Raw genomic sequence first — 21,703 nt, 5'->3', positions numbered from 1 at the left:
CTCCCTCCATCCCTGCCTCTACGCCTCTCTCCCTCCATCCCTGCCTCTCTCCCTCCATCCCTGCCTCTACGCCTCTCTCCTTCCATCCCTCCCTCTACGCCTCTCTCCTTCCATCCCTCCCTCTACGCCTGTCTCCATCCATGCCTCCCTCTACGCCTCTCTCCCTCCATCCCTGCCTCTACGCCTCTCTCCCTCCATCCCTCCCTCTACGCCTCTCTCCCTCCATCCCTCCATCTACGCCTCTCTCCCTCCATCCCTCCCTCTACGCCTCTCACCCTCCATGCCTCCCTCTACGCCTCTCTCCCTCCATCCCTGCCTCTACGCCTCTCTCCATCCATGCCTCCCTCTACACCTCTCTCCCTCCATCCCTGCCTCTACGCCTCTCTCCCTCCATGCCTCCCTCTACGCCTCTCTCCCTCCATCCCTCCCTCTACGCCTCTCTCCCTCCATCCCTCCCTCTACGCCTCTCTCCCGCCATCCCTCCCTCTACGCCTCTCTCCCGCCATCCCTCCCTCTACGCCTCTCTCCCTCCATACTCCCTACCACCCTCCTTCCTTCCTTCCTTCCCTCCCTCCTCGCTCCCTCTGATTTAGCTGTAGTATTAATAAGGGAGGTGTGATACCACATGAGTAAAGACAGAGGCCAGTTCCAATAGCCACACACACACACACACACACACACACACACACACACACACACACACACACACACACACACACACACACACACACACACACACACACACACACACACACACACACACACACACACACACACAATATTGTAATGTAGTTAGAGGACTCAACAGCCTCTCCCCAGAGAGCCTTGAGAGTAATGTTTAAACAAGGGTAGATCGATGCTACAATGAGCCTGTGTGTAAATATGATTTAAAATTGGACGAGAGGAGGGATTAGGGATTTGAAATGAAGTGGTTTGATCCAGATAAATGTGATATAATAAACATTATTGAAAATCTTTATTCATATTCCTGGGTGGAGATGGTGGAATTGAGTGGTGTTGTGTGTACAAATAGGGATATCATTAAGATGAATATGTGAGCAATAGCTCACCTAGGTGGAGGCTGGAGGGATTTCATGCTGTAACAGTAAGTTATACTGGCACTAGAAAGACAAAGGCCACATATCAAAACCATGTACATTGTATGGATGTGTGGGGCTTTCATTGTAGAGAGACAGGGGCCACATTGTTGTGTGTCTGTTTACTGCAGAGCTGCTGGGTGTATCCTCAGGGGTCATACGCAATGCAAAGGTCAGGGGTTAGAGGTCAGAGGAGTATCCCTGCGTGCCTCTGAGCAAACGTGTGCTCTGTGTGATTTATATATATTTTTTAAACTGAAATGAGCAGAGACTGGTTTGGTTAAATATAGAACACGGCTGATGACGACTTTGAGGATGATGTGGGCAGTACGTTCCTCCCAAATGCCAAATGTTGGTCTCTCGCTCACTCACTCCCTCCCTGCTTCCCTCCCTCCCTTAGTCCTTCCCTAATCCCCCTTCCTCCCCTCCGTCCACAATCTGGATGACAGTAGCAGCCACAACAGCCTCTCAGAGCAGAGCTACTACACCAGCTGACTGTTTAGAACCCTGGCCTGCTTGTCTTGGCGCTGGTGCCCTGTGGACGCCAGGGGACATGGCTGCCACCGCTACCGCCTCGCTGCCCACTGGCTCACGTCACATGACTGCTGGCCCACATGGCTGCACACGAGGAGTGATGCTGCTATCGTCCCTATGCCTAGTGGGTGTGGAGGGTGCAGAGAATAGAGGAGGACTACAGTAGCATTCTCTTTTACTTCCAGTGAGGGAGAGAGAGGGAGGGAGATAGTCAGGGAGGGAGAGAGAGAAAGAAAGAGAGAGAGAGGAGTCCAACCCCTCCTCCTTCTGCCCCACTCCATCCCTCCTTCACCCTCTCATTCTGGCCCTCCCCCCTCCCACCTCCTCTTTGGCCTTCCTCCCACTTCCTCCATCCCTCCTCCTCCCTCTGTTCCATGAGAAAAGCATTGGAAGAGAGAGGCAGTGATGAAGCGTGATCCAACCATCCAGTTGGCCCAAATGAACTGAGTCATCCCTCATCAGCTGTGTACAGAGGAGGAGAGGGAGGGGGACATAAAGATGGACAGATAAAGAGAGCGAGAGAGAGAGAGAAAGGGATAGAGGCAGTGTGCTGGCAGGCAGAGTTCATCAGCCCAGACAGAGCCACGGCAGGGTGAACATGGTTGTAAGGGATAGACCCAGCAGACAGTCAGTCAGTCAAGCCAGGCTGGACATGCAACACAATGCAGTCCATCGTGGATCGCATGCTGTGGATGCGTCCTAAATCGCACCCTATTCCATATGGGCCTCTGGTCAAAAGTAGTGCACTAAATAAGGTACAATTTGGGATACAACCTATGAAGCTCCACTCCACCAGTCACATGGTGATTGATAATAATGCTGGAGAGGCAACCACTCTGTACACAGATTTACACTGCTGATACAGATGCTGAAAACATGGAGGGAGGTTAGCTGTTAGTGTTGGAAGACAATCATAAATGTCCCCATAAGGCAATCATATTATTCCTATATTGTCCCAATGATGAACTCTCATCTACTGAACACATTCATCTTGGTGTTACTCTGACTGTAGGTATAGCTGTGTCTCTGGGTGTCATTAGAAAACAGGGGGGACAGGGGGACCGGGGGAACGGGTCTCTGGGTGTCATTAGAAAGCAGGGGGGACAGGGGGAGACCGGGAGACCGGGAGGAATGTGTAAACTACAAGATACAGCAGTTACAGAGACACTACATTTAAACAACACAAATACATTTTTACAATCCCTAAAACACTTGCAAACCTCAGTGAATTCATCCCTCATCAGCCTTCTAAACTGCCCTGTTGGCACCAAAGATTCAAGATGAAATTAGGTTTTGTAAATTATTCCAAACATGGGGGGAGCGTTTACACTCCAGCACTTTGGATTTGAAATGATATCATGACTATGAGGTTAAAGTGCAGACGGTCAGCTTTGATTTGAGGGTATTTTCATCCATATGGGGTGAACCGTTTATATGGGGTGAACCGTTTATATGGGGTGAACCGTTTATATGGGGTGAACCGTTTATATGGGGTGAACCGTTTATATGGGGTGAACCGTTTATATGGGGTGAACCGTTTATATGGGGTGAACCGTTTATATGGGGTGAACCGTTTATATGGGGTGAACCGTTTATATGGGGTGAACCGTTTATATGGGGTGAACCGTTTATATGGGGTGAACCGTTTATATGGGGTGAACCGTTTATATGGGGTGAACCGTTACAGCACTTTTTGTAAATAGTTTTAGGGGACAAAAAATGAACTTATATGTGTATTAAAGTAGTCAAAAGTTTAGTATTTAGTCCCATATTCCTAACACCCTCCTGCCGAGTGGCACAGCAGTCTAAGGTACTGCATCTCAGTGCTAGAGGTGTCACTACAGACCCTGGTTCAATCCCAGGCTGTATCACAACCAGCAGTGATTGGGAGTCCCATTGGCCCAGTGTCGTCCGGTTTAGGGGAGGGTTTGGCCGGGGTTAACCCACTGTTCCTAGGCCGTCATTGTAAAATAAGAACTTGTTCTTAACTGACTTGCCTAGTTAAATAAATACAAATTAAATAATCAAGCTTGTGACTCAACAAACTTGTTGGATGCATTTCCTGTTGGTTTTGGTTGTGTTTCAGATTATTTAGGCCCAATGAAAATGAACGGTAAATAATATATTGTGCTGGAGTACAGAGACAAAAAATACAGATGTTGTCTATAAGAGGAACAGGATGACATGTTGAATGCACCCTTAGTCTTCCTTCTGAGGAGAGATTGTCATTGTCATCCTCTCTTTCAACAGTAAATAGCTGTCCTTTGAAATATGAGCGTTTGTGATAATGAGAATTTAATCACAACAGTTGCAGGTTTACCGAAGGTGTGGAGAATGATAGTTTAAAGATTCCCCAAGAAAGATAAACAATTATGAAGATTTCAAGCTAATTTCAGCCCTTGTGTAATGGTCAGAGAAAATTAACTGTACATGATCCTTACTTTGCCAACCTTACTTTGCTAGCTGACAACTTTACGTTTTTTTACTTTTTAATTACCGTTTATATTTTTAGTTTTTCCCTCACTCAACTTTTTTTTTTCATTCAACTTTTTCACTCCGGACGCTTTATCCGGACATGGTTCGTCAAGACTTCCAACAGCCGAAGCTAAGTAGTAACATTAACATGATGCCTTCTAATTGCAGTCGCTGTACTCATAATATACAGGAGAACGATCGCCTTACGGCGAGGATAGCTGTGCTTCAAGCCCAGCTTCAGACGCAATCGTTAGGCAATGGTAATTTCAGTGTAGGAAAGGATGAAACAGCGTCTGTGCCACCAGTAAGTACAGATAGTAACGTTAGTATAAATCCCCCCGCACAGTCCCCGCAGCCGGACAACTTTCTCATGGCTTCTGGAGGGAAATGCTGTAGGAATGCTCAACCGGTGTCGCTCATTCAGCCGACAGAAACTTTCAACCGTTTTTTCCCATTAAGTAGCGAGTCGGAGTCTGAGGCCGAGTCTTCTCTTGTCTCTACTCCTCCCGTTACGGGGTCTGAGACGCCGAAGCTTCCCACCATTAGCTCTGACAAATTGAAAACCCTAGTCATTGGTGACTCCATTACCCGCAGTATTAGACTTAAAACGAATCATCCAGCGATCATACACTGTTTACCAGGGGGCAGGGCTACCGACGATAAGGCTAATCTGAAGATGGTGCTGGCTAAGGCTAAATATGGCGAGTGTAGAGAATATAGGGATATTATTATCCACGTTGGCACCAATGACGTTAGGATGAAACAGTCAGAGGTCACCAAGCGCAACATAGCTTCAGCGTGTAAATCAGCTAGAAAGATGTGTCGGCATCGAGTAATTGTCTCTGTACCCCTCCCAGTTAGGGGGAGTGATGAGCTCTACAGCAGAGTCTCACAACTCAATCGCTGGTTGAAAACTGTTTTCTGCCCCTCCCAAAAGATAGAAGTTGTAGATAATTGGCCCTCTTTCTGGGACTCATCCACAAACAGGACCAAGCCTGGTCTGCTGAGGAGTGACAGACTCCATCCTAGCTGGAGGGGTGCTCTCATCTTATCTACCAACATAGACAGGGCTCTAACTCTTCTAGCTCCACAATGAAATAGGGTGCAGGCCAGGCAGCAGGCTGTTAGCCAGCCTGCCAGCTTAGTGGAGTCTGCCACTAGCACAGTCAGTGTAGTCAGCTCAGCTATCCCCATTGAGACCGTGTCTGTGCCTCGACCTAGGTTGGGCAAAACTAAACATGGCGGTGTTCGCTTTAGCAATCTCACTAGAATAAAGACCTCCTCCATTCCTGCCATTATTGAAAGAGATTGTGATACCTCACATCTCAAAATAGGGCTACTTAATGTTAGATCCCTGACTTCAAAGGCAGTTATAGTCAATGAAATAATCACTGATCATAATCTTGATGTGATTGGCCTGACTGAAACATGGCTTAAGCCTGATGAATTTACTGTGTTAAATGAGGCCTCACCCCATGGTTACATTATTGACCATATCCCACGTGCATCCCGCAAATACCACAGCAAATTTCAATTTACAAAAAAAAGACGTTTTCGTCTTTTGAGCTTCTAGTCATGAAATCTATGCAGCCTACTCAATCACTTTTATAGCTACTGTTTACAGGCCTCCTGGGCCATATACAGCATTCCTCATTGAGTTCCCTGAGTTCCTATCGGACCTTGTAGTCATATTCTAATTTTTGGTGACTTTAATATTCACATGAAAAAGTCCACAGACCCACTCCAAAAGGCTTTCGGAGCCATCATCGACTCAGTGGGTTTTGTCCAACATGTCTCTGGACCTACTCACTGTCACAGTCATACTCTGGACCTAGTTTTGTCCCATGGAATAAATGTTGTGGATCTTAATGTATTTTCTTCATAATCCTGGACTTTCGGACCACCATTTTATTACGTTTGCAATCGCAAAAAATAATCTGCTCAGACCCCAACCAAGGAGCATCAAAAGTCATGCTATAAATTCTCAGACAACACAAAGATTCCTTGATGCCCTTCCAGACTCCTTCTGCCTACCCAAGGACGTCAGAGGACAAAAATCAGTTAACCACCTAACTGAGGAACTCAATTTAACCTTGCGCAATACCCTAGATGCAGTTGCACCCCTAAAAACTAAAAACATTTGTCATAAGAAACTAGCTCCCTGGTATACAGAAAATACCCGAGCTTTGAAGCAAGCTTCCAGAAAATTGGAACGGAAATGGCGCGACACCAAACTGGAAGTCTTCCGACTAGCTTGGAAAGACAGTACCGTGCAGTATCGAAGAACCCTCACTGCTGCTCGTTCATCCTATTTTTCCAACCTAATTGAGGAAAATAAGAATAATCCAAAATGTATTTTTGATACTGTCGCAAAGCAAACTAAAAAGCAACATTCTCCAAGAGAGGATGGCTTTCACTTCAGCAGTAATAAATTCATGAACTTCTTTGAGGAAAAAATCATGATCATTAGAAAGCAAATTACGGACTCCTCTTTAAATCTGCGTATTCCTCCAAAGCTCAGTTGCCCTGAGTCTGCACAACTCTGCCAGGACCTAGGATCAAGAGAGACACTCAAGTGTTTTAGTACTATATCTCTTGACACAATGATGAAAATAATCATGGCCTCTAAACCTTCAAGCTGCATACTGGACCCTATTCCAACTAAACTACTGAAAGAGCTGCTTCCTGTGCTTGGCCCTCCTATGTTGAACATAATAAACGGCTCTCTATCCACCGGATGTGTACCAAACTCACTAAAAGTGGCAGTTATAAAGCCTCTCTTGAAAAAGCCAAACATTGACTCAGAAAATATAAAAAACTATCGGCCTATATCGAATTTTCCATTCCTCTCAACTTTGTTTGAAAAAGCTGTTGCACAGCAACTCTGCCTTCCTGAAGACAAACAATGTATATGAAATGCTTCAGTCTGGTTTTAGACCCCATCAGAGCACTGAGACTGCACTTGTGAAGGTGGTAAATTACCTTTTAATGGCGTCAGACTGAGGCTCTGCATCTGTCCTCGTGCTCATAGACTTTAGTGCCGCTTTTGATACCATCGATCACCACATTCTTTTGGAGAGATTGGAAGCCCAAATTGGTCTACACGGAAAAGTTCTGCCCTGGTTTAGATCTTTTCTGTCGGAAAGATATCAGTTTGTCTCTGTGAATGGTTTCTCCTCTGACAAATCAACTGTACATTTCAGTGTTCCTCAAGGTTCCGTTTTAGGACCACTATTGTTTTCACTATATATTTTACCTCTTGGGGATGTCATTCGAAAACATAATGTTAACTTTCACTGCTATGCAGATGACACACAGCTGTACATTTCAATGAAACATGGTGAAGCCCCAAAATTGCCCTCGCTAGAAGCCTGTGTTTCAGACATAAGGAAGTGGATGGCTGCAAACTTTCTACTTTTAAACTCGGACAAAACAGAGATGCTTGTTCTAGGTCCCAAGAAACAAAGATATCTTCTGTTGAATCTGACAATTAATCTTGATGGTTGTACAGTCGTTTCAAATAAAACTGTGAAGGACCTCGGCGTTACTCTGGACCCTGATCTCTCTTTTGACGAACATATCAAGACTGTTTCAAGGAAAACTTTTTTCCATCTACGTAACATTGCAAAAATCTGAAACTTTCTGTCCAAAAATTATGCAGAAAAATGTGTCCATGCATTTGTTACTTCTAGGTTAGACTACTGCAATGCTCTACCTTCCGACTACCCGGATAAAGCACTAAATACACTTCAGTTAGTGCTAAATACGGCTGCTAGAATCCTGACTAGAACCCAAAAATGTGATCATATTACTCCAGTGCTAGCCTCCCTACACTGGCTTCCTGTTAAGGCAAGGGCTGATTTCAAGGTTTTACTGATAACCTACAAAGCATTACATGGGCTTACTCCTACCTATCTTCCGATTTGGTCCTGCCATACATACCTACACGTACGCTACGGTCACAAGACACAGGCCTCCTAATTGTCCCTAGAATTTCTAAGCAAACAGCTGGAGGCAAGAGCAACGAACCACCCTTGCTGTCTCTGCCTGGCCGGTTCCCCTCTCTTCACTGTGATTCTCTGCCTCTAACGCTATTACAGGGGCTGAGTCACTGGCTTACTGGTGCTCTTCCATGCCGTCCCTAGGAGGGGTGCGTCACTTGAATGGGTTGAGTCACTGACGTGATCTTCCTGTCTGGGTTGGCGCCCCCCCCCCCCTGGGTTGTGCCGTGGCGGAGATCTTTGTGGGCTATACTCGGCCTTGTCTCAGGATGGTAGGTTGGTGGTTGAAGATATCCCTCTAGTGGTGTGGGGGCTGTGCTTTGGCAAAGTGGGTGGGGTTATATCCTGCCTGTTTGGCCCTGTCTTGGGGTATCATTGGATGGGGCCACAGTTTCTCCTGACCCCTCCTTTCTCAGCCTCTCAGCCTCCAGCTGCAGTAGTTTATGTGTCGGGGGGCTAGGGTCAGTCTGTTATATCTGGAGTACTTCTCCTGTCTTATCCAGTGTCCTATGTGAATTTAAGTATACTCTCTCTAATTCTCTCTTTCTCTCTTTCTTTCTCTCACTCGGAGGACCTGAGCCCTAGGACCATGCCTCAGGACTACCTGGCATGATGACTCCTTGCTTTCCCCAGTCCACATGGCCGTGCTGCTGCTCCAGTTTCAATTGTTCTGCCTGCGGCTATGGAACCCTGACCTGTTCACCGGACGTGCTACCTGTCCCAGACCTGCTGTTTCAACTGTCTAGAGACAGCAGGAGCGGTAGAGATACTCTTAATGATCGGCTATGAAAAGCCAACTGACATTTACTCCTGAGGTGCTGACTTGTTGCACCCTCGACAACTACAGTGATTATTATTATTTGACCATGCTGGTCATTTATGAACATTTGAACATCTTGGCCATGTTCTGTTATAATCTCCACCCGGCACAGCCAGCAGAGGACTGGCCACCCCTCATAGCCTGGTTCCTCTCTAGGTTTCTTCCTAGGTTTTGGCCTTTCTAGGGAGTTTTTCCTAGCCACCGTGCTTCTACACCTGCATTGCTTGCTGTTTGGGGTTTTAGGCTGGGTTTCTGTACAGCACTTTGAGATATCAGCTGATGTAAGAAGGGCTATATAAATACATTTGATTTGATTTGATCACCAACACTTCACAATAATGTAGTGCCATGGTGAGTTTAGAATGAATAATGGCCAATAAAATAAGAAGAGGAAGACATACCATCTAAAACCTAAAATGCCTGGAAATGTAAAATTGACATTTTATTAATTTGGAGGTGGAAGAAGTGCACACCTGTTACGCGAGGTGCTGGCTAGCGGAGTAGAACACCTGTTTACGCGAGGTGCTGGCTAGCGGAGTAGAACACCTGTTTACGAGTGGTGCTGGCTAGCGGAGTAGAACACCTGTTTACACGAGGTGCTGGCTAGCGGAGTAGAACACCTGTTTACGAGTGGTGCTGGCTAGCGGAGTAGAACACCTGTTTACGCGAGGTGCTGGCTAGCGGAGTAGAACACCTGTTTACGAGTGGTGCTGGCTAGCGGAGTAGAACACCTGTTTACACGAGGTGCTGGCTAGCGGAGTAGAACACCTGTTTACGCGAGGTGCTGGCTAGCGGAGTAGAACACCTGAAATCAAGTCCCAGCCAGCCATGATTACTGACATCTGTGTTTCATTTCAAACTGTATAAACTAGTGACCTACAGTGCTTGTCATTATATCCTGATGAAGACCGCTTGACTGTCCAAACGTTGGTTATTCATCTGTTGGATCTGAGCTCCTACAGTGAGCTCTCCTTTTCTTTTTCAAACATTTCATACATTTTACCAGACACTCTTATACAGAGTGACTAACAGGTAGTCCATCCATCTTAAGGTGAGACTAGGTGAAACAACCACAAGTTCATTGTAGTACATTCTAAAGTACATTTTTGTACATTCTAAAGTTAATTTCAGTACATTTTAGTACATTGTAAAGTACTTTCTAATGTTAATTTTAGTATAGTACATTCTAAAGTACATTTGGTACATTCTAAATCACATTTTATTACATTCTAAAGTACATTTCAGTACATTGATGTACATTCTAAAGTACATTGATGTACATTGTATTACATTCTAAAGTACATTTTACTACATGTTTTATATATATTTAAAATATCCTAGAACAACAACAATATTTTGTGTCCTATCACACCAAAATTCCCTTTCTTGGTAGTGAGCACTAGGACTGGCGTACAGTAATCCACTGCTTTACTACAGTCAAGTTGAGACTGCAAATGACATATGACAGTAAGGTATTCGGGGCCATTTTCTAACACACAACTAACTGCTGTGAATGTTGTAAATTAGATTAAGCTGAGAAATATTGAATGGCTGCTGAGCACTTCCCCGGTCTGCCAGCTCAGCAGCTTTCATTGATAATGCAATTTTGTTTCTCATTGCTGCTGCTGCTGCTTAGCGGAGGACAACCTTGCTGATTTTACATATGTAATTCAACCGCTCTGACTAGCTTAGTGGATGTGGATGCTGTCTGTGTGTGGGAGGGAGGGGGGTGTATGTGTGTGTGTGTTTGCATTTGTGTGTGTGTTTGCATGTGTGTGTGTTTGCGTGTGTGTGTGTGTGTGTGTGTATGTGCGTGTATGTGTGTTTGCGTTTGTGTGTGTTTGCATTTGTGTGTGTGTGTGTGTGTGTGTGTGTGTGTGTGTGTGTGTGTGTTTGTGTGAATGTGTGTTTGTGTGAATGTGTGTGTGTGTGTGTGTGTGTGTGTGTGTGTGTGTGTGTGTGTGTGTGTGTGTGTGTGTGTGTGTGTGTGTGTGTGTGTGTGTGTGTGTGTGTGTGTTTGCATTTGTGTGTGTGCGTGTTTGCATTTGTGTGTGTGTGTGTGCGTACCTTCAATTCCTCCTAACCTAAACCTACCTCTTTCAGACAGCCCATGAAGTTGTTGCTGACAGGAGAACCAGGTAGGTCAGCTGTACTAGGACTCCCACCCACGTAGAAGAAGTCATCAGACCCCAGCATGGTGTAGTCTTCCTGGGTATAGCCTGTTGTGGTGAGGATCCCATCCACAGAGATGGTCACCTGTTATAGGGTAACACATACCAAAGCCAAGGCATTAGACGCTGAGGTGGAACTCTCTGTTCAGTATGTATAGGATACACACACCTCTCTCCTTGGTCTGCTATGACCTAATGGACTATATCTATGTATTTTACTCCTGACTGAGATCACCTGGGCTAGTAGCTAGTTCCTAGTAGATAGTAACTAGTAGCTACAGTGGCTTCAGTAGGTATTCATACCACTTGACTTATTCCAGATTTGCTTTGTGTTTACAGCCTGAATTCAAAATGAATAAGATAGATTTATTTTCTCACCAATTTACACACAATTACCCATAATGACAAAATAGAAAACATGTTTTGAGAAATGTTGAAAATTAAAAACATAAATATTACGTTTACTGAAGTATTCACACGCCTTGCGTCAATACTTTGTAGAAGCACCTTACAGTTGTGAGTATTTCTTGGTAAGTCTGTAAGAGCTTTCCACACCTTGATTGTGCAACATTGGCTAAAATTTTGTTTCAAAATTTTTCAAGCTCTGTCAAATTGGTTGCTGGTCATTTCTAGACAACCGTTTTCAGGTCTTGCCATAGATTTTCATGTAGATTTAAGTCAAAACTATAACTCAGCCACTAAGGAACATTCACTGTCTTCTTGGTAAGCAACTCCAGTGTAGATTTGGCCTTGTGTTTTAGGTTATCGTCCTGCTGAAAGCTGAATTCATCTCCCAGTGTCTGGTGGAAAGCAAACTGAACCTGGTTTTCCTTTAGGATTTTGCCTGTGCTTAGTACACAGTAATGTGTTGTATTGGATTTGCTCCAAACATAACACTTCATATTCAGGACAAAAATGAAATAGTTTTACCACTATTTTTGCAGCATTAATGTAGTACCTTATTCTGTGCAGGTAGTAACTGCAATATTGTTGATCCATCCAGTTTTCTCCTATTACAGCCATTAAACTCGGTCACAATTTGCCTCATGGTAAATTCCCTGAGTGGTTTCCTTCCTCTCCGGCATCTGAGTTAGGAATGACGCCTGTATCTTGGTAGTGACTGGGTGTATTGATACACCATCCAAAGTGTAATTAATAACTTCCCCATGCTCAAAGGGATATTCAGTGTATGATTTTTTTTGATCTACCAATAGGTGCCCTTCTTTGTGAGGCATTGGAAAACCTCCCCAGTCTTTGTGGTGGAATTTGTCTTTGAAATTCACTGTTCGACTGAGGAACCTTACAGATAGTTGTATGTGTGAGTTACAGAGATGAGATAGTCATTAAAAAATCATAATAAACATTATTATTGCACATGGAGTGAGTCCATGCAACTCATTATGTGACTTCCTTAGGCTTGCCATAACAAATGGGTTGAATACTTATTGACTCTTCATTGTTGATTAATTTATAAAAATGTCTAACAACATAATTCCACTTTGACATCACGGCGTATCGTGTGTAGGCCAGTGATAAAATAATCAGGCAAAAGTTGGAAAAAGTCATGTGGTGTGAATACTTTCTGAAGCCACTGTAGTAGATAGTACCCAGTAGGTTTTGTACCTTGGAGCAATAGTTTGAGAGTTTGGTTCAGACAGCGTTTGAGGTATTATTTCATGGGTTTAGTAATAGGTAGGTTCACAGGACAGATAAAGAAAATATGTCAGAGCAGAGGACCACCTTTTCTTTATCTTTTGATGGGGGTAAGAGAATGGATTCTCATTCGGTTTGGATAGTTCAGGTTGGGAGAGGGTTAGTAAAATGGACAAATTGCCAAGGACAAATTGCTTGTACTTGTCTTAGGTTTCTGGGTTCAATTTGTAACTATACAAAACATCACACGCATATACACACACACACACACACACACTCTCAGTCACACACACTCTGCCTTATGCACACACATGCATTACATAGGGAGGATTATCACACAACTTCACAAATGCGGAAACCAAGGTTTTCATTCTTCAGAAGTTAATTAACAGAAACACAAATAAGTCTGACATGTAAGGGGTATAAATGATTTGATGTCATACAAAGCATGATCAAGCCAATCGGGAGACAGGGTACATCCACCAATCAAGTCAAGGGGATCAGGAGGGGGAGGGTGTAATGTTAGCCACAACACACAGACACCACTGTAACCAGCATGCTACAAATACAACATCCAGGGAAGGGGTGGGGTGGGGGGACAGGACAGTGATAGTGGGTGATAGGTGGAAGGTGAGTGAACGTGAAAGTGAAGTGTTAGTGGTTATGGGTGAGGTGGGTGAAAGGGTAAAAGTCATATGATTTCAGAGGTCAGAAGGTGAAAAGGCATTGATGAGCGGTGGTGGGCATGCCATGCGCCACACTGAGTGTGTTGGAAACAACTGTCAGAGATCCGGTAAAGAAAGGGGTCGCCATTTTGTCTCTCTGTCGCCATTTTGTTTCTGTTTAGCATTTTAGAGCCCGGACCGGAGTTTGGCGGCTGCTGGCTTGTTGAAGATTCACTCGTGTTGTTTGGATTGTGGCAGATATTCTCTCAGTTCTTGGGTGGCGACGGTCCTCACAAAAAATGTTGAGATTTTTATTTGGTGGAAAAAACATCAATTTTTTATGTATCCCTGACAAAGATCAAAAGTCAGAGGGAGAATCTGGTGGTTTATTTGAGACTTGAAGAACCTCTGTGAACTTCGTAGCGATGAGGAATAAAAAAAAAGAAGTAAAAGACGGACTGAAAAAAGAGGAGAGGGGGAGGAGGGGCGGGGAAGAAGTTGAGAGGCCAGGGAGGATATTGAGAACTGAAGAAAGCTGTTGGTAATACAAACCCATTTCCTCATTGTTTGATAAGATGTGTCTAGGATGAAATTGAAATTATAAAAAGAAAAAGAAGAGGGGGGAGGGACACACGGCAAACCCAAAAAAAGACAATAAGAATGATATCTACCAGACAATGCAGTATGTTTACCATAGCGTGTCCAATGCCTGATTGCTTTCCGGAAAAGGGGAAGAAAGGAAATCAAAAGAATAGTGAACAAAACGGTTGTTAATAAGGGATGGGAGAAGAAAGAAACCAAAATAAAAACCAATGACGTAGGAGAAGCAGGATGATAGTTAGTTAGTACGTTAGTTAGTTGTTTAGATAACTGTTAGTTAGTAAGTAAATACAATGACTTAGTATTTCATGAAAGGTAAGTGTTAGTCTAACAAAGCATGTCTTCCCAAAGAGAGGGAGATAGACTGACAGAAAGGTAAAGAAAGACAGCCAGAGAAGAGGAAGAGAGAGCGAGAGAGTGAAGGAGCAAAAAAGAGCCCCAGCTTAGCCTCTGGTCTGTGAGTCAGTGTTCCTTCAGTGGTAGCTAGCTAGTGGGCTACATCCTTTAACAACCTGTTAATGGCAGGAAATGAACACTTTACTTACTTTTCCACCTCTCTTCATCTCCATTGTACCGGCTGAAGAAACCCTTTCACTGCCCACGGGCCACTCACTCCCTCTCCACACCACAAACAGCTATCTGCTATCGCTTTTCTCACTGTGCTTTCACTCTTTTAGTACTCTTTTAGTATACATCCAGTTTAAAGCCCTACTTCTTCAAGTTCAGTTGAGTAACAATGTTAGAATAAAGTCATAGAGTTACAGTTATAGTACAGCACATAGCAGTACCAGTGTATAGCCATAGATATCATGTTCAATCATTAGATGGGCTATGTCATGAACCCTCAAAATTCCAGAATAGGATGAAAATGGCAGCCATATTGGTCAGGGAGAAATCTAAACCAGTCTAATGTGAATGAATGGCAGTAGAGGTATAATCCTGATTTGAACTTTGCAGGAAAATAAAAAGTAAGGCGTGTGATATATCAGAAATTGTGTAGTAGAATTATTGTCATATTACAAAATATATTGTCATATAATTATAAATACAGTTTATTCAGGTTTTATACTAATTGTCTGTATAAATAGCCTCAAAAATATATGTAAAAATACAATAAATGTCTACATTTTTCTTGGAAAGCTGTGGGTGTTATAAAATGTTGCATGTACATCTTGACTAATTCCTGTCATCAACTGATTCCAGCCAGTGAATGGCTGTGGATTGACTGTATTTTTATATATATATATTTTTTTTTACCTTTATTTAACTAGGCAAGTCAGTTAAGAACAAGTTCTTATTTTCAATGACAGCCTAGGAACAGTGGGTCAACTGCCTTGTTCAGGGGCAGAACGACAGATTTTTACCTCGTCAGCTCGGGGATAACCTTTCGGGTTACTAGTCCAACGTTGAATAGAATGTTGGCACATTGGCAGTTACTAAGAAAAATGAAGGGAATCATTCCTTTAAAACTGGCCACCTAGCTAGCAAACATACATTACAGATACATTCTTCAAATTCATTATTTTTACACACTGTCTCATTACAGCACTGCCAAACCATGGTTAACCAACTCTCTGACCAAAAATGGCTGACCTTAATGCCAACGTAAGAATGTTCATGTCCATTCTAGTATTCTGATGTGTACTGCGAACTATCTACGCTTACAAGGACCTATCAGACGCCATTTTAAACATCCATTTATACTATTTGAATAAGATGCTCCACTGATCTGAAACAAATGTCCAAGAGAAGGCTCCTATTGTCTGTCACCCGAAGTCCCTCCATTGTCCCGAGTTAATGTGTGTCTTAAACCCTGCCTTGTAGTTTCTGTAGCTATACAGAGGAGCGACATCTAGTTGTTTAAAGGAAACAGCTACTTCTGAAGGCAACAAGATAGCGACTCTTCGACACAGCCCCTGATAGAAGTGTCAGCTTGGTGAAGAATAAAACAAAGTAGTATACGTTTAAATGAAGGAAAAAGGGAAAGTCTTCAAGTGCAACACAAGATAAGGAGAGTCAGAGAGGAACAGCCACGGTATCAGCTGCTCCACCACTAAGCTATCAATCACTATGCAGTCTGTGCTTCTTTATTCACATAGTCACTGCTAGGGGTTAAAAATAGAGGGGAAAACACTATCTAACCATACTGATAATACTTCAACACTACACACACTCATAATGTCTCTCTCATAACATTTCTCAACACAACATATTTGACAACTATCTAAAGTGCTTAGGGCACTTGGAAAAGGTGCTATATAAAAATACACATTAATCTAATATAATACATAAATTGTAAACAGAGGTAAACACTAATCTAACAACATAAACCCAAGACACTAATACCAACCAATTAATCTATTACTACAACTAATCCATAACAGTCGTGAACCTATGTCTGCTCAGTCTCCATGGTTACCTGTCTGAGGTTGCGTGTGACCTTGATGTCGTGCCAGCCATTATCGTTGAACTTCCCGTTGACGGGCTCCACAATGGCCTCGAAGGCCCCGGAGCCCAGGTTGATGACCAGGCTCACCGCCCCGTCCTTTAGGGCCAGGTTGACATAGTCAGCAGACTTCCCTGTGTGGAGCAAGAGACCGTTCCTCTGCCACGTCTTGAAGGAGAGCGTGATCTCATCACTGGATGACTGGATGGGGTTCTGGGACAGGTCGTAGCAGAAGTACTCAGAACCACGGAACGTCGCCACGTTCTCTTCTCTTGCTGGAAGTAGAGAGGAGAATAGATGTAAGTTTAGGTTATATTCAAGGCTCTTACCCAAGACTTACAGAAGTGTAGACATTGATGTTGAAACATGCTTTGAGTACATATGGTGGCCCAGGAAGGAATCGAACCACAACCCACAAAGAGATTCATGGTCTCCATGAAAAACATATCATTGACACAAGCAGGAAGTCCATTGTATAATCTGTCATATTTGACAGTTAACACATGACACAATTACAATCCCTTCACATACAGAAGTAGGCGTTGAATCATGTCACGGTTACAAAATCAATCATATGTCATCACTTCCCTTGAGAAGAGGACTGTGTCATCACCTCCCATGAGAAGAGGACTGTGTCATCACCTCCCATGAGAAGAGGACTGTGTCATCACCTCCCATGAGAAGAGGACTGTGTCATCACCTCCCATGAGAAAAGGACTGTTTCATCATCTCCCACGAGAAGAGGACTGTGACATCACCTCCCATGAGAAGAGGACTGTGTCATCACCTCCCATGAGAAGAGGACTGTAGCATCACCTCCCATGAGAAAAGGACTGTTTCATCATCTCCCACGAGAAGAGGACTGTGTCATCATCTCCCATGAGAAGAGGACTGTGTCATCATCTCCCATGAGAAGAGGACTGTGACATCACCTCCCATGAGAAGAGGACTTGAACTACAGCACCAGTCAAAAGTTTGGACACACCTACTCATTCAAAGGTTTTTCTTAATTTTTACTATTAACTACATTGTAGAATAATAGTGAAGACATCAAATGCAGAATGCTGTGGTAGACATGCTGGTTAATTGTGCCTTGAATTCTAAATAAATCACAGACATTGTCACCAGCAAAGCACCCCCACACCATCACACCACCTCTTCCATGCTTCACGGTGGGAACCACACATGCGAGATCATCCTTTCACCTACTCTGCGTCTCACAAAGACACAGCTGTTGGAACCAAAAATCTCAAATTTAGACTCATCAGACCAAAGGACAGATTTCCACTGGTCTAATGTCCATTGCTCGTGTTTCTTGGTACAACCAAGTCTCTTCTTATTATTGGTGTCTTTTAGTAGTGGTTTATTTGCCGCAATTTGACCATGAAGGCCTGATTCACGCAGTCTCCTCTGAACAGTTGATGTTGAGATGTGTCTGTTTCTTGAACTCTGTGAAGCATATATTTGGGCTGCAACTTCTGAGGCTGGTAACTATACCTCTGCAGCAGAGGTAACTCTGGGTCTTCCTTTCCCATGGCGGTCCTCATGAGAGCCAGATTCATCATGGCGCTTAATGGTTTTTGCGACTGCACTTGAAGATACTTTCAATGTTCTCGACATTTTCCGGAGAGCTGTTCTTGCCATAATATGGACTTGTTTTTTTACCAAATAGAGCTGTCTTCTGTATACCACCCCTACCTTGTCACAACACAACTGATTGGCTCAAACGCATTAAGAAGGAAAGAAATGCCACGAATGTACATTTAACAAGGCACACCTGCATTCCAGGTGACTGCCTCATGAAGCTGGTTGAGAGAATGCCAAGAGTGTGCAAAGCTGTCATCAAGGCGTGGCTACTTCGAAAATCTCCAATATAAAATATATTTGTCTAACACTGTTTTGGTTACTACATGATTCCATATGTGTTATTTCGTGATTTGTATGTCTTCCATTTTATTCCAAAATGTAGAAAATAGTAAAAATAAAGAAAAACCCTTGAATGAGTAGGTGTGTCCAAACTTTTGATTGGTAGTGTATGTCATCACCTCCCATGAGAAGACAGGACAGAGTAGCACAGTGGACCAAATCAATCTAATACAGTCACCACAGTGACATAATATCTATGAGTCACCATATCAGCTATCCCATAATGTTATCCTCAAACTCTAATGCACTCATCATAAAAACCCAATCCGTATGACCTTCCACTGAGATCTCCATGGTAGCAGACTGATTATGACCTTCCACTGAGATCTCCATGGTAGCAGACTGATTATGACCTTCCACTGATGTCTCCATGGTAGCAGACTGATTATGACCTTCCACTGAGATCTCCATGCTAGCAGACTGATTATGACCTTCCACTGAGATCTCCATGGTAGCAGACTGATTATGACCTTCCACGGAGGTCTCCATGGTAGCAGACTGATTATGACCTTCCACTGAGATCTCCATGGTAGCCGACTGATCATGACCTTCAACTGAGGTATCCATGGTAGCAGACTGATTATGACCTTCAACTGAGATCTCCATGGTAGCAGACTGATTATGACCTTCAACTGAGATCTCCATGGCAGCAGACTGATTATGACCTTCCCCTGAGATCTCCATGGTAGCAGACTGATTATAATCTTCCACTGGGATCTCCATGCTAGCAGACTGATTATGACCTTCCACTGAGATCTCCATGGTAGCAGACTGATTATGACCTTCCACTGAGATCTCCATGGTAGCAGACTGATTATAATCTTCCACTGGGATCTCCATGCTAGCAGACTGATTATGACCTTCCACTGAGATCTCCATGGTAGCAGACTGATTATGACCTTCTACGGAGGTCTCCATGGTAGCAGACTGATTATGACCTTCAACTGAGATCTCCATGGTAGCAGACTGATTATAATCTTCCACTGGGATCTCTGTGTATGGGGCTTTTAAGTCAGACCGTCAGATAGAGGAAATTGAGAGAGGAGACATGGAGAGACAGGGGATTAGAAGAGGAGTCTGTGGCGAGCCAGTATCAGAGCATGAGGTCTGATGCCAACTGGCTCACAGACAGTTTCTATCTACAAGCCATCAGACTGCTGAACACTTGAACTGGACAGACCACCTGCTCTGATTCTCCACACCTTAGCAAACATGCACTCACTCACTCACTCACTCACTCACTCACACACACACACACACACACACACACACACACACACACACACACACACACACACACACACACACACACACACACACACACACACACACACACACACACACACACACACACACACACACACCTGCTGCTGTTATTATACTGCTCAGTTAATACACTTGCCCCCCATTAAATAAAGGGTGAAATAAAATAAATAAATAAATAAAAAGTGTAAATATTGGACTTTATATGGTCCCTTCCTGTATTATACTGATGCTAAAATGTATTATTCTATTCTACTGAGCCATTTACTTTATGTTCATATTCTCATCTTTTATAATTTCTTATTGTTGTTGCATTGTCGAGAAGGAACCTGCAAGTAAGCATTTCATTGGACAATGTATACCATGCGTATACCATATATACAACCAATAAACTTACGTACATTTAAAAAAAAATTGAAAGAAAGAAAGTATATATGGTTCCAGGAAGCTCCAGACCAAGATATCATGACTAGTGTCAATTCCGACTGCTCGTAATGCTGCCTTTTAACTTCTTATGGTTGGGGGCGCTATTTTCACGTTCGGATGAAAAGCGTGCCCAGAGTAAACTGCCTGTTACTCAGGCCCAGAAGCTAAGAGATGCATATTATTAGTAGATTTGGATAGAGAACACTCTGAAGATTCTAAAACTGTTTGAATGATGTCTGTGAGTATAACAGAACTCATATGGCAGGCAAAAACCTGAGAAAATTCCAACCAGGAAGTGGGAAATTTGAGGTTTGTAGGTTTTCAAGTCTTTGCCTATCCAAGATCCAGTGTAAATTTGGTCCGATTGCACTTCCTAAGGCTTCCACTAGATGTCAACAGTCTTTAGAACCTTGTTTCAGGCTTCTACTGTGATTAAGAGCTGTTTGACTCAGGGGTCTAGCAGAATGCCATGAGTTATGTCAGGCGCATGGCCGTGAGAGCAAGCTCTGTTCCTTTTCATTTCTAAAGACAAAGGAATTGTCCGGTTGAAACATTATTGAAGGTTTATGATAAAAACATCCTAAAGATTGATTCTATACATCTTTTGACATGTTTCTACGAACTGTAATAGAACTTTTTTGACTTTTCGTCTGGACTTAGTGCTCGCGCGTTGTGCATTTGGATTAGTGTACTAAACGCGCGAACGAAAAGGAGGTATTTGGACATAAATTATGGACTTTATCGAACAAAATATACATTTATTGTGGAACTGGGATTCCTGGGAGTGCATTCCGATGAAGATCATCAAAGGTAAGTGAATATTTATAATGCTATTTCTGACTTTTGTTGACTCCACAACATGGCGGGTATTCTGTATTGCTTGTTTTGGTGCCTGAGCACTGTACTCAGATTATTCCATGGTGTGCTTTTGTCATAAAGCTTTTTTGAAATCTGACACAGCGGTTGCATTAAGGAGAAGTATATCTTTAATTCCATGCATTACACTTGTATTTTCATCAACATTTATGATGAGTATTCCTGTAAATTGATGTGGCTCTGCAAAATCACCGGATGTTTTGGAGGCAAAACATTACTGAACATAACGCTCCAATGTAAGCTGAGATTTTTGGATATAAATATGAACTTTATCGAACAAAACATACATGTTTTGTGTAACATGAAGTCCTATGAGTGCCATCTAATGAAGATCATCAAAGCTTAGTGATTAATTTTATCTCTATTTCTGCTTTTTGTGACTCCTCTCTTTGGCTGGAAAATGGCTGTGTTTTTCTGTGACTAGGCGCTGACCTAACATAATCAGATTGTGTGCTTTCGTTGTAAAGCCTTTTTGAAATCGGACACTGTGGTGGGATTAACCATTAAAATGGTGTAAAATACTTGTATGTTTGAGGAATTTTAATTATGAGATTTCTGTTGTTTGAATTTGGCACATTGCACTTTCACTGGCTGTTGTCAAATCAATCCCGTTAATGGGATTTCAGCCGTAAGAAGTTAAACAGCCCTAGTACTAGAGGACAGACCCAGTACTGCAGCTTTTACAGACATAACCAATACCTGTCCTAGAGACTCCATAAGGCTGAGGCTTCCAATTCAATTATTCACCCT

The 21,703-nt window shown here is 43.2% G+C and overlaps 1 protein-coding gene across 6 annotated transcripts in view; it reads right to left on the bottom strand.

Annotated features, from left to right (window-relative positions):
- Nucleotides 1–21,703, bottom strand: part of LOC139582567 (neurexin-3b-like) — a 626,716-nt gene that overhangs the window by 472,739 nt on the left and 132,274 nt on the right. For all 6 annotated transcript variants that reach the window (XR_011676380.1, XR_011676381.1, XM_071412690.1 and 3 more), the window contains exons 5-6: nucleotides 16,436–16,737; nucleotides 11,022–11,183 (exon numbers count right to left, since the gene is read on the bottom strand). Coding sequence is in view for 4 of the 6 variants with exons in the window: in XM_071412690.1 (XP_071268791.1) it covers nucleotides 11,022–11,183; nucleotides 16,436–16,737 (464 nt within the window). In the remaining 2 variants the exon portion in view is untranslated. The remainder of the gene's footprint in view (nucleotides 1–11,021; nucleotides 11,184–16,435; nucleotides 16,738–21,703) is intronic.

Source organism: Salvelinus alpinus, chromosome 8, assembly GCF_045679555.1.
Source record: "Salvelinus alpinus chromosome 8, SLU_Salpinus.1, whole genome shotgun sequence".
Lineage (NCBI taxonomy): Eukaryota > Metazoa > Chordata > Actinopteri > Salmoniformes > Salmonidae > Salvelinus > Salvelinus alpinus.
The sequence above is the reverse complement of the archived record's forward strand: the minus strand, read 5'-3'. Positions and strand labels throughout refer to the sequence as shown.